The sequence below is a fragment of the Anser cygnoides genome, chromosome 1 (assembly GCF_040182565.1).
Source record: "Anser cygnoides isolate HZ-2024a breed goose chromosome 1, Taihu_goose_T2T_genome, whole genome shotgun sequence".
NCBI lineage: Eukaryota > Metazoa > Chordata > Aves > Anseriformes > Anatidae > Anser > Anser cygnoides.
Window position 1 is genome coordinate 118117973 of NC_089873.1, and position 13845 is coordinate 118131817.

The 13845-nt window shown below is 46.2% G+C and overlaps 1 protein-coding gene across 2 annotated transcripts; it reads right to left on the reverse strand.

The window, feature by feature from the left end:
* Nucleotides 1-484: 484 nt before the first annotated feature.
* SIK1 (salt inducible kinase 1) lies at nucleotides 485-13845 on the reverse strand. 2 transcript variants are annotated; one of them, XM_066979568.1, is made up of 14 exons: nucleotides 13716-13845; nucleotides 13294-13508; nucleotides 12434-12550; nucleotides 9850-9913; nucleotides 9485-9646; nucleotides 9096-9220; nucleotides 8858-8981; nucleotides 7628-7851; nucleotides 7240-7389; nucleotides 6509-6631; nucleotides 6029-6254; nucleotides 5068-5343; nucleotides 4321-4552; nucleotides 485-3533 (listed from the first exon to the last, which is right to left on the reverse strand). In XM_066979568.1, exons 2-14 carry the CDS (start codon nucleotides 13444-13446, stop codon nucleotides 3113-3115), a joined length of 2397 nt encoding a protein of 798 aa, XP_066835669.1. In that variant the 5' UTR covers nucleotides 13447-13508; nucleotides 13716-13845; the 3' UTR covers nucleotides 485-3112. The 2 variants fall into 2 exon arrangements, with proteins under 2 accessions (XP_066835669.1, XP_066835678.1); XM_066979577.1 differs by having other exon boundaries at nucleotides 3228-3533; nucleotides 4321-4463.

The following is a 13845-nucleotide window of genomic DNA, read 5'->3' on the forward strand; positions in this document are numbered from 1 at the left end:
TTAGAAGTGCCTCTATTATTTCCCATAGTTGCAAAAACCCTAACTTTGGATGCAGCCGTGTTGAAAACACGACCCTAAAAAAACGTATGCATGACACCTTGCTACCAGTGCAAGAGTAACACAGCAAATGCACACAGAGCTCTTTCAGATCAAGGTGACACGGATGGATTGCTCGTCCGGTAACGACTAAACCACGCTTAACCATTTTCACTCCATAGGCCTCTCTCCCTGTCAGGTTTTATAACCCGATTACTACAGACTTGGGTTAGATTCAGACAGATTGCCGGGCAGTGAAAGGCTCAATATCCCATTATCAGATTTGTGAGCTGGCCATTCCTCTTCATTTAGTATGTAATAGAAAGTGTCAGCGACGTCCTGTGGGCTCAGGCTTCACGATGAGCCTTAACTATGCAAGGTGTATGTGTACATCTGGAGCTCGTGTGACGCTGCAGAGAAAAAAACTCCACGGAATCAGGTGCAGGACAACAATTTTAAAACATTTTTTATTTAAATATTAAATAAAACACATCGACTAATCATTTTGGTGTACATCTCTCATTTTAACATAAGAAATAAAATGATTGTTCAGTCATGATAAAAAATAAACTATACATCTTAATTAAACCAATCACATAGTGTCTTTAAATACCCTATTGCATTGCAGTCTGCAGAACAGCACTGTCAAGATATCTACAAAAAAAAAAAAACTTTTTAAAATGACCTCTTTCTGCTCCAGCAAGAATTCCAAAGAGGTTCTACAGCAATTGGAAAAGAAAAAAAAATACTATGAAAGTAAAGTGCTTGTCATTGCTTAGGACAGGAAACAAAAGAATCTGTGGCCTTTTGATCCATGGCATTTAAACAGAACAAATATTGAAGAGGAAATTCTGCGTTTAAGTATGTGTGCTACCCCTCACAGAACTGAAGTCAAGTTGCTGCTTTGTGACGAGCTGGCTTCTTCTCACCCCCCTCTCTCCAGCCACCTCCAGATAATATTTTGTTGTTGTTTGCTTTGTTTTTAAACCGCTGTAATTTAGCACGAGACTTTGGTGTTTCCTCTGCTGCAAGGCACCACACATTCAGAAGTTGAGCTCAAGCAATTTTCTCTCCCTGTGAAGCTTCCAGACCACGTAGCAGCAGTGGCAAGCTGGAGATGCGCCAATACAGACACACAGGTACTACACACAGATAAAGGGGTCGTTTATGGAGAGCCACAGACAGAGCCACAGGACATCTTTAGCCATTCCTACTCCCACCAAGTAACCTAGTCAATCTTTGGCTTTTTTCTTTTTTTCTTTTTTTTTTTTTTTTTTAAGAAACAAACCAAAAACAAAAAAACAGGTATCTATATTATTTGCAAACGCGTAATACTGCAGGTTGCACTAAGCCAAGGTAACTTGAAGGCACCCTGTGTCACGCTTGGGAGATGGGTCCTTAAAGCATTTTCACAAAAACGCGACTATTTTCCGACCTTCCAACGGTAACTTCCAGCTGTTTGCTCACCTGCTTCCAAAGCTGAACGCCCTACCCTGCCCGCCGCTGTAGGGGCACGGCCCTGCTCTCCCCCTTATACCTAAGCACATCTCCTGTTGACGCCAACAGAAGTCACGCTCCGCCTTGGGAGGAGGGGTGGGGTTTATACCAGAAACACAATATAAGCATATTACAAAATATAAAAAATAACTAGTGTTATATAGTTTTCTGCTTCCTATTTATATACATATACAGCATTAAAAACCATACGAAAAAACACCTACCTAATCCAAAACCTCATTTTGCTAGTATGCCAAAAACAAACCAACCCAAAACAAACACCCAAAGATTGTGCTGTTTTACTCACTTTTAATACAGTTTTGTTCAGAAATAGCTGTACTCCGTGAGAGTAGAATTCTGTTCTAGCCTATTCCTTTTGTCTTTGTCAGTATAGAATTATAACCTCAATATTGCACATTTCCCCAAGAGTCAGTTCTATTTGGACCCTGATAATGAAATGCATAAAAACATAATTAGCAGCGGAAATAACGATGTGCAGCGCTAAGAAATACCCCTCAGGCAACTTGGAGGCAATCTCTAGGAGGGATTTTTAGAAGGAAAGCCCTTCCCGCCACCCCGCCAGCGATAACGGTTCCCTCCTCAGTGCCTCTGCAGGAATACGAAAAAACTTAGTGTTTATAAAAAGATTCCTAGTGATCGTTTAGACCAACAAAATACACACGTGTGCATGCGTGTATACGTACGTATACACACAGCACCCCAAAGAAAACATCCCTGCAGAAGACCAGACAGTACGTAATTTGGATCCTGATATCAAGGGATACATTTTTCAAGAGATTACTCGCTTCTGTGCTAATTATAAGGTCGTTTGGCTGTTGGTGTGGTTGGTTTTTAAAGGTTTTCCAGCTGATACATAAAGCAGAAAGTTCACAGTTTTCATTTAAAGTATACGTATCTGGGAGGTGCGGAATGGGGAGGTTGGTTCCTTTAAAATTAAAAGCGTTAACAGGAGAAAAAAACAAATGGCAATGCTTCCATTTTTGTCTTCTGTGAATGCATAAATGCTGCATGCCACTGGTTTTCTGTTTATTTTCCTTAAAAGAGGTAATCATCTTCACAAACCCATAAGTGAATATTGTGAAAAAGGGAGGCTCTGGTCCCTTCTTTGAAAAGCCTCTCCCTGCTGTGTCACCACTACCGACAGCTGCTAATCTTGCATAACAGCGGAGCTGTATTGGTCTGACTTGAGTACAGTACCGAAGAGTTCTTCCCCAACCACATCCCTCCCTGTCCCCACAAATGCCCCACCCATCTTCCCCATCATTATTTTTCCTTTAAAAAAAAAAAATTCAATTTCTATTCGTATTTGTTCAGTGCAAGAGTAGTAGAAGCAAAAAGACATACATATTGCTTGGTTCAGTTCTATAAAGTTGCTAGCTTTCTGAGCCAGACAGCCTCTTCACATACTTCAAAATTTATTGCTTCTGAGAGTCACTCGTCCGCACGACGCCAGCCAGCCACGGACCTACACGTGCCACGGAGCAGCGGTGCAAGTTCTTCGCAAAAAAAAAAACAAAACAACACACCACAGCAGCGTCAGCTGCAGCAGCCAGAGCTCTCATTTGACCAGGACAAACTTCCCTAGCTGGTTGGAAGTCAGGTCCTCCATCTCACAGTCCCCGTGCTGCACAGTGACAGCCTCGTAGCTCGGAGACTGCGCGGAGAAACTCTGCTGCTGAGAGAAGGTGGTGCCAGCGGGAGAGACGCTGCTGCTGATGTACAGGTGAGTGTCTAGGAGGTGAGCTGCTGAGGACACCGGTGACACGCTGACACCAAAGAAGTGAGGTTGGAGCAGCTGGCTGTTGCCACCAAAGGCCAGCTCAAAGGAGTTCTCTCTTTGTAGCTCGGACAAGAGAAGAGAATTGGAGGTTTTGCAGGTACCTGCGCTATCAGAGGAGGGGAGGCCGCTGGTCGCAGGTGTCTGAGACGTCTGGGGACAAGCTGGCTGGAGGAGCTGGTGATGCTGGAGCTGGAGCATTCTGAACAAAGGCCGAGGGTGGAAGAGGTTAACTTGCGTTGCTAGGACGGGTTCACGTTTTCCTTCCTCCTTTCCTGCCCCAACCCCCGATCCCAACTTGCCTCCTCTTTTTTCTTTTTTGCCTTTCTCCACTGAACCTCTCCGTACCCAGCCAGTAAAATTAAAGCAACGACCACGCCAGGTCGCTGCGTTTTCACTTGGTTTTTCCTCATGTTGGAGAGGGAGGCTATCACCAGAAAGCTATCTAGTCACAGTGTGGCCGGCTAATAATAGATGTTCTAGAGACAACGTGTGCAGATAAACCGGAAGCACAATTTTCCATCTCGCTTCTCTGGGAATGAAGAGGTGCCACCGCACATGACATTTGAGGCCACTGGAACGGTGCCTCCTTTGTGGGCTGTAACTTTTCCAAATTACAAGGTCTCACTTCCTTGCCATGGGAAAATTACAGGAGGAGGCAGAGGAGGAAAGAAATCATTCCCAAAACTAACAAAGAAAAATACAGCTTGCAGTGGGGAGAAGTAATGTTTTCCCCCACGGTACCCAACTGCTTCTCAATCCAGCAACCTCCGAATGCTTGGCCATCGAGATTTTAGAGTGGAACTGCACGTCCTGCGTTACGCATGCCAGCGCAGGAAGCCGCAAAGGAAGCTAAGCAGTTTATCTGCTGCCACACAGCACGGGTGAGAGGAAAGGAATCCCCAGTGACTCAACTCCCCAGTCTCTTTTGCCCCTAACCAAAGCAACCCCTAGGAAAACAGTAAAACTCCTCCAGGCCGGCTTCTCACCTCTGCTGCTGTAGCACCTCTTCCAGGAGGCTTCTTCCCTCTCTGCTGCTCCCGCTGCTGCTGTACAGGCAGGTGCTCGGCTGCGTGTGTTGGAAAGGGCTCATGGCACTCCTTGCTGCCCGAGATGAGGAGGACTGACACACCTGCCGAGCAAAGCCTTTGATTTTATTCAAGCCGAGAAACCCTTTGGCTCGAGCGTTCTTCCGCAGCTGCTGCCTAAAAGCCTTCAAGCCTGTGGGACACGAGGAAAAGAAACGCACTTTAATCCTCCTGAGCATTTGCCTAGGAGCCTGCTTTACAGATCAGCCCCTCTGGGCAGCTGCCTTCATTTGCGTGAGCACGCGCTACAAGAAACCGTGACTCCTGGGCTCACGTTCACGGCTCTGCCTGATGGCCAGAGCAGAACCGACGTGACAGAACAGGGTCTGGGACAGCTGCACCCTCGTGTAGATGGGCACATGCACAGCAAGGGACAAAGCTGCCAGAAAACACAATGTGCATTCCGTATTTTAGGAAGAGGGTGGAGCTTGCCGTCCCACTCACAGCGGCAGAAATATCTTCACGGACATGCTGAAGCAGCATGTGAGAGCCTCCCGTCTCAGAACCTTCCTCAGGGACTATGAACACGAGAGGCAGGATGCCTCAGTGTAACCCTAACACAGAGGGAGCAAGCCCCTGCATGCTTCCCTCTCCCAGCGGCCGTCGGAAGGGTGCGAAACCCCAGCAGTAAAGCGAGGAAGGAGTTACCTTGAGTTAATGAGGTATCAGATGCTCGCCTTCCTTCTTGGAAGCTGACAGGCAGGAGGGAAGCACCTCCCATGCAGCCCTGGGCCTGTAACACCGGAGCGTCGGACTGGGAAGCTAGGAAGGGTGATGTCATCCTGGCTGCGGCCGGGCTCCCCGTCATTACTTGACCTGCCAAGCAGCTGCTCAGGGCCACGGAGCTGTCATTTGAAGATGAAGTAAGGCAGCTGTCTGAACTAGTTCCCTCCGTGGGGCTCGCTGAGGAGGAAATGACTATACCTGCAGAGGGGAAGGGAGGACAGAAAGAGCATTCCCAAGATGAGCACGGGAAGGAACGAGCGTGACATCAGAGCATTCTGCCCACCTACGCTGGCACTAATTAGCAGCTGCGAGCCAGCGAGGTGTCCAGCAGCTCGTGCTGTCACAGCGCCTGACTCCAGCACGGGGCCACCGACGTAAAACCTGCCTGGCTCCTGCCCAGCCAGCAGGGCTCTGCCAGCATCTGCGGGCTTACGGGGTTTCTCAGCACAACACTCCGACGTCGGATTTTTGCTTTGTGAGCATTTCTGCTCGTTTGGCTCACGGGGGTTGGTTGTGTACCCAATACAGTTAGTGATGACCTTGGGTTTTTTTTGTTCGTTTTAAAATTCAGTTGCACATGCGACCACACCCACCCACCCAAACAGTGAAACAAGCAGAGAAGGGTTATGTCCTGCTTGTGAGAACGCTTCCTCTAAAATGATCCAGGTAAAATTTAACAGTGCAGAGTCCCTTCCTGGAGAGCCCCACTTATTTAAGGGAAGACAGACATGAGGAGAGTGGACTAGACCTCTTTTCTGGGCTTTCCTACCCCAGTCAAGGTAAAATCAGCACACTCTCCCCAAACATTTGGCTGCTGGGGCGCTCCTTCTCTGAGCTTTTCCTCTAGCTAAGGACGACCTTCACCTCTCCCAGACTTACTTACATGGAGGGGCATGCTGATAGAAATGAGTGGTGACTTCAGCCAGCGTGTGCCTCCGGCTGGTGTTGCTGGGGATGCGGATGGGGTGGTCGTACGCCTTAATTTCGTCTTCCAGCTCCTTCTCTTGCCTTACTTCTTCGCTAATGGTGGTCTCCAGCAGGCTGTTGGGGGAGATGGAGCGGTTCCGAAAGAGCCCATTGAAGTTGGGATCCACAGGAAAGAACACAGGCTGCAAAACACATCAGTTCACAGACTGAAGGGCGTTTCACTTATTTCCGCACTACATTTTAATACTCTTCACAGCTCTGGGGCATGCCTTCCGTAGGTGTACTGTTTGAGAAGCTACTACAACACCATGCCCAAGTGCAAAACAAAAGATTCAAGGCAGAGAACAACAGTCACAAACTGCTGTTTTGTATCAACAGAACAATTAAAGAGAACACAACAAGACAAGTTACACGCAGGGCAGCTGAGAACACCAACCTGTAATGGATTGTTCATGTCACAGTCCATTTCTGCCTGCAAGGATGGCTGAATCAGACTCTGAGGTTGCTGGTAAAGCAGAGATGATCGCAGGGTTTCACTAGTGAGACTGTCCTGAGGCATCTGAAGGCAGAGAGAGATGCACAGAAGCCATCACACACCGCAGTTCCATGTGATTCTTCAAACACTCAAGGCTCAAGGAATTTCAGAGACACCTTCTGTGCGAGCCTTCTCCACGCACTTTCTATCAAAATTAACAAAGCTGCTCTTTCAATGCCAACACAAACACAAAGTTCCTTCTCCTAACTCAGGCAACTAAACTGGAAGTACAGTTTGAAAAGGCACCGGGAGCGCACTTTAAAGGGGGGGGTGGGGGTGAGGAAAAGAAAAAGAATGTCAGAAAAAACACAATCACGGAGTACTTCTGAGGATCCTACGGGGTGTGTAACAAAGAAAACGTAAGTGATCGATGCCTGAGAGGGCAGCCTAATCTTCTGGCTCATTACTGAGCTGCACCAGAGGCGAACTGCTCTCTGGATCACGACCCACAGGCCGTTAGTATTCCATCAGCATCCTGCTGACGAACAGTAGGCTGCATCCTATCAGAGGGCACAGATATCGGAATCGGTGCTCAGAAGCCTCAGAGTTGCAGTCTTGTATTTCCCACAGAAAAGGGCAGGAAAAGAGAGCCCACACATACAGCCTCCCAGGTAGATAACGCCCTTCCTCACCTCGACATTGCTGATCTCGGAGCTCCTCGGCCTTTGCTGGCGGCCAGTCGCTGGACGACTCGATAGCTGGCTGCTTCGATACTCCTTGAGCCGCTCCAAGAGCAGGTAATAAATTGCAGCAAAGTGATTGTAGCTGCTGTTTTGTAGAGACTAGAAGACATCAAAAGAACCTCTGAGTAACAGGTAACTCGAGATATAAGCAGCCACAACTCATCGTTAAGGCTTCATAACACTGTACTCATAAAAATAGTTAAAATCCAGAAGGGCAGTGTGAATTTTACTACACTGTGACACTGGATCAAGGCCGGTCACTGAACAACACACATGACTGCACCACTGGCATGCTGGTAGTCACTGAAATTATATTTAAGGGACAAGCGCTTCTCACCTCCACAGTTCTCTGCCTGTCGATGCCAAGTGTCTGCATGATCCCAAGGACCTGTTCATTGTAGTCGCCCAGGTTGGAGTTGTAGTTTTGCATGGAGAAGGACAAAGACTGCTGCTGCTGAAGAGACGGGTCAGCTTGCATCCACTTGTGCTGCTTTATTTGGGAAATAGTTATTCGTTTTGTTGGGTCCACGACCAACATCCGTCGGATTAGCGTTTCACAGTCTGGATGACAAAGACAAACTCATGAGCAAGGGGTGAAAATGACAGTCCAGCCCCAGGTCATTGCTAAGAAACTTTCCCACCACCACCGTTTGATGTCTGTGAAAATGGGAATTAAGAGATTTTTGAGCAGCTGATGCATGGTGTGACTACTAAATATTCAAACCAACACAGGAAAGGCCAACATACATTTCATAAAAGCAATGTGTCACTACAGGAAATGAAGCTGTACTGGCTAGCAGCAGGTTTCAGGTGGCTTTCCGCCTTGCAGTAGGGCTAATTGTGAGTGGATGCAGGTTTAGATCCACTTGGAGCAGGTCAGAATTCAGTACAGGACTACTGCACAACTACTGTACGTACTCAGATACAACTTCCTGGTCCATGCCTACTGCTAATTTGTTTATAACCGGGGAATCAAAGCCATTCACGGCTAAAACTGATAAAGGTCACACTTCAAAAGATATCATTCACTTGAAAAGAGAGGCACATTCACTTTTCTGCATCCAAATCAGGGACAGGTGATACTACGCCTCAGTTCCTTTTTCTCACCAGCCTGTTCGAGCGCAAGCATTCAAGAAACAGCGCTAAGCCTCACTATTTCTGCTCCCCTTGGCAGCAAAGCCACACTGAAAAGTTCCCTTTCTGCATAGTTTGAGCATCTTAGAACTACACCCATGTCAGCATTGCAGGCTCATTAAAAGTCTGTTTTCTCTCTTTTCTAAATGATTATTTCTTCAGCTAGGGTTTCAATTATTTTTGCAATCCACAGAGGTACTCTGAGAAAGGAAAAGACAGCGTTTTAGACGCACCATGAAGTAGATATCAGAAAAGAAAGCATGTGCAACCAGGCCCTGAAGTCCTACCCTACAGAAATTACTGGATGCATAACGACAGGGGGATTGCCAGCTGCAAAACCAGTCCCATGTGTCACTGCCCAAAGAAGGAACAGGACAACTATTCCTTTACTCAAGGTCCCTTTTCTAACATTAAAGATCTGAATAAAAAGCACCTTCGGACATGAAGTATGGGATGCGGAACCGCCCCTCCAGCACTCTTTGCCTCAGAGTTGGTAAGTTGGGTCCGTCAAAAGGCAGAGAACCACAGACGAGGACGTACAGCACCACCCCAAGGCTCTGTCAACAGAAAACAGCACAGCGTATGAGCGACTCCAGCAGAAGCAATGGTTTTGAAAGCCCACAGCCCCTAAGAAACTGTGAAATGCAAATTCTAAGGAATTTCAAGCTCACCCATATATCAAGGTGAGGGCCTTCATATTCCTTGCCTTCAAACACTTCTGGAGCTGCATAGGGCGGGCTTCCACACCAAGTGGAGAGGGGTTCTCCTGACTTGTAGAAGTTTCCGAAGCCAAAGTCTGGAAGGAAGGTGAAAACCTGGGGTAAGACATCACTCAACCACACGCAAACATTTCAGAAGTAGCAGAAAATGTGTTGCTTTGTTCTTCACACATCCATTTGAACTACTCTTTTTTTTGTCCAGAATATACGTACATAGAACAATCAGTAACTTGTATTTAATTTTTAGTTACCGTAAGTACATTTATTGGATCACACCAGGGAGACTGAGTTTGACTACACGCCTAACGCTGTTTATAGAGTAAGCGTGCATTTCTTGTTACCTGCTAACTTGATATTCATGTTAGCATCTAGCAGAAGGTTCTCTGTTTTGAGATCTCTGTGCACTATGTGGTGGCTGTGACAATATTCCACCGCCGAAAGAATCTGCCAGAACTTCTTCCGCGCTTCGCTTTCACTCAAGTGCCCGTTGGAGGTCAGATGATCTGCAAGACCAAAAAGGACGCACAAAATTTAGAAACACCTGGAGGAAGCTTTTTGTAATATTCCATGTGCTGTACTTGCTTTTTGACAGCTGACAACACCAAGCCTGGATTTGTAGCCAGAACATATATTACTCAGGACTGGCAGCGACAAAGCCACAACTTCTAAACCTAAAGAACCATTAGCTACTGCAGCGAGAACTTACCAAACATTTCTCCGTTCTTTGCAAACTCAGTAACAATGTAAAGCATATCCTTTGTCTCCATAACCTGTCGAGACACAAGAAAAGACACGCTTAAAGAAATGGAGACCTCTGTAGTTTCTTTCATTTCTCTAAATGTGTTGTCAGACATATCGGTTCAATTATTTATTTGCTGCAGCAGCTGGCAGTAAAGACATCTCATTTTGCACCACAACGATCTTTCCTAGCAAACTGGTAATGAAAAAGGTAACAAATCATTGCTCATGCCTACAATATACAGCAGCTTCCCGTGCCACTGTTCTTCTCACCACTACCATGTCACCTAATCTCCATAAGATAACTGGTGAGCATATCCATACTTTTGTACACTTCCCTGAATTCCTTTTGTTTTTTGGTTAAAATATGCATATAAAAGTTTCATAATTCACTGGACATATTTTGAGCACTCAAAGACGCTTAAATTTACTTAGTCATCTTTGTTTCATGGCTAGCAGGTACTCAGATCACAGGAGATACCTAGAACTTGGAAAATCAGGAAGTCATTCATACCAGACACCCCACTCCCATTCAGCGTTGGCTGGGGACGTGGCAAGCCTCCCATGCAAGTGAAGATGGGTAGCTGTTTGTGTAACTGCACTGCCTGAGGCACATCAACAACTGTCAATATATTGCTCAACATTCACCTATCAATCTTGTGTCAACTTCCTCTGACACTTGTTATTTTGCACATCTTTGGAGGGAAAAAACAAACAAATAATGCTGAGTGTTTTTGAATTCATATTCAATTACTATGTCGCGTCTTTTAAATATTGCCTTTCAGGTTTAAAAAAAAAAAACAAAAAAACCCAAAACAAAACAAAAAAAACATTTCCCTAGAACTGGACACAAAAGGAACAGGTATTTTGTTTTGGAAGCAGAAGACTCGCAACAGGTTAACAATCAAACAAGCGCCAATACGACTTCAAAGGCTGCAGTTTCCAGCCTCCTAAAAGTAACTTTTTTCAAAGTCTCTCGTCCTCCCCTCACTACAAGTACACACAGACACAAAACGAAAATAAACAAACAGGGAGCAAAGGAAGAGAGGTTCCCAATTTAAAAAAAATGAAGGAAAGTGTTCTGGGAAAGTTGCCAGCTGGATGAAATTAAGACGCCGCGCTGAAACTAAAACAATGATGAAATAATACAAGAACACACACCCTACATCGGCATGTCATCTAATTCCATCCCTGCTTCTCGGTCTCCACCAAACAGGTAAAGCATCGATTCCAACAACAAAGAAAAGAAAACTGCTGAAAAAAAATTACGGCGCACTACCAACGTCATTTGCTCAATCAAGTGAAGTGGTTCAACTAGATGGAATTTAACCTGCTTTTCTAAAAGCTTCAAAATAGTATTTAGTATTTTCACCCACATCATTCCACTGAAATGAAATCAACAGGACTGTTAGAATGTTTCGGTATATCCTATACTGCCCTATGGGCAACAATGACGTCAGATGTTAACGCAGAACCATTTTTGTTATGATGTTTAATACTATAAATATCAGGCACTTTGTGTGTGTCAAGGTCTTTAAAAATAATGCCTTGCTGAAGCACCTGCCTTACTGGCTTTTCAGCCTTACACATTAATTAACTATTTTTTTTTTTTTAAGCTAACAAACCCAACGGTAAGATTGCAGCTGGTCATAGCGTGTACTACTGCACATGGCATTTCAGACCTGCTGCTTCCTTTCTTCTGCTATTCCTCCCCCCTGCCCTCCTGGGCAGGTCCAGACGGACTGTGATACCTCATCTTCTTCTCCAATCCACATGGCACTATTTAAGATGATTAAGAGGAACTTACACCAAATGCTAATTAGATCAAATGTTTAGAATTTGCAAAGCAGTCCTTGCTCACTAGACAGCTGTGATCCTGTTTTCCGCACAACACGTTAATTTGTTCTGACTGTTAAAAAAACGGACAGTGCAGAAACTGAACAAAACTAAATCAAAATTCATACTGTGGAACTCTACAAGTGAAAAGATACTTTAAAATCATTTTTAAAACTACGCAAACTGGAGTGGAATAACCAAAAAGGTCATTTTCAGACATATTTTACGGTATCAACATTTGTAGACTTTTTTTTTTTTTTTGCTGGTGATCTTAAAGCCCTTCCACTTATGGCAAGCCCAACTTTTGCGCACGCGACTCTGCTGTCCTAAAAGAGTTTAAGTCCTCCTCTTATCAAAAGTACGTAAGAAGCTCTGACCTTCTACACTGGAAAAGCAGAGGAGTTAGGAAGGCAAGTTAACTGTAGAAGTTCAGATAGTTCATTTCAGATCAAGAAACGGATTTCAGTCTGTTTTAATGGTTTTGTTTTAATCGTTTTGTTTTAATCAATTTGCCAAATAGTCGTCTAATTACCAGAATCTTGTTTAAAGAATGATGAGTGACTTAAAAAAAAAAAACACAAAAAAAACAGTTTTTGTAGAAAACTCTTTAAGTAAACTATTTCAATTTGCGTTTTCTCTGCAAATATTTGATGTAAAATCATGTGCAAGACACGCGTATGTCATTTGCATGCTGTGCTTCAAAGCCGACCTCTTACCTGGTATAGCTTGATAATGTGGGGATGATTCAAAAGCTTCATTATCTGAACTTCTCTATAAATCTTCTCCAGGTTGCTCGGGTCTAACCTTGTTTTGTCTATTATTTTTATTGCAACCTGCAGATTAAAGAATTAAGAAAATAAAACAACTCCAGGCATTGCAAAATAGGTATTCCTAGAAAAAAAAAACAAACAAACACAGCACCGCATGCAAAACCACACACAAACTCACAAAATCCACGTAAAGTAACCTCTAAAGTACAGTCCCGACAAAGCTGATTTTTCTGAACTGCACTGAATTCACGACAAAGCGTTTTCATTTTTCTTTTCTACGTCAAAGGATTACACGTAAGGTAGCAAACAGAACTGCAGAAATTAACACTGGGCAGGATTCGGTAAATCTTTTAATCCACCCCATGCTAGCGAAAAACTGATTTCTGTAACAGGCTGTTTTCTACTCGAGCGACCGGTGTGACTTTGACATGTACTACACATGGAAATACAGCTGCTTGCCCATTAGGAAATCATCTCCGCGAACGCCGCAAGTTCTTTGTTCTCCAAATGTACGTGCTGAATGAAAAAATTAAACCTGTCTAAAGAGTTTAAGAGTCCAACAGACTGAGGAGCTCTTGGAGAAGTAGGAGGGATGGAGAGAAGGTATCGTGGTAGTTGGCGGTGTTATTTTTGATGTGTTCTTGCTTTAGTTTTACACCAACTCCGTGGGGCACGGGCTGCTGGTACTGCGGTGAGAAAGCACGGAGTTCGCTGCCGGGCTTTTCACCTCCCGTGCCGCTTTCTTTTGTTGTGTTTGTAAAGAAAACGCCGTCTGGGCTCTCCCCTATCCCCCTAGCCGCACTCACCTGCGTTTTGGTCACCCTGTGCCGGGCCAGCTTCACCACGGCGAAGTTGCCTTTCCCCAGCGTCCTCTCGATGTCGTAGAAGCCGACTCGCAGCGGCCGCTGCTGGGCTGGCTTGGCGGCGGGCACGGCGGCGTACTCTGACATGATCACCATGGTTCAGGCGGGCGGCGGGCGAAGGCACCGCCGCGTTCAGGACGGCAGCATGGGCGCTGCACCTGCACGGGAGACACCGGAGTCGGTCAGAGCTCCCCCCTCGCACCGGCGGCCGCGGCTCCGCCGGGCGCCTCCCGCCGCCGTACGGCGGCGGGAGGCGCCCGGCGGAGCCGCGGCCGCCCCGCTCCCCTCACAGCCCTCCGCGCTCCCCTCACAGCCGCGACCGTTGGTGCGCGACCGTTGGCGGGCGGCCGTTGCCGCGCCCGTACCTGGCGCGCGCTCCCCGCGGCTCGCGCCGGGCTCTGCCGCCGCGCGGCTCGGGTGTGAGGGAGGGAGGGAGGGAGGCAGGCAGCGCGCATGCGCGGCGCCGCGGGGGAGGGAGGGGGGCACCCCGCGTGC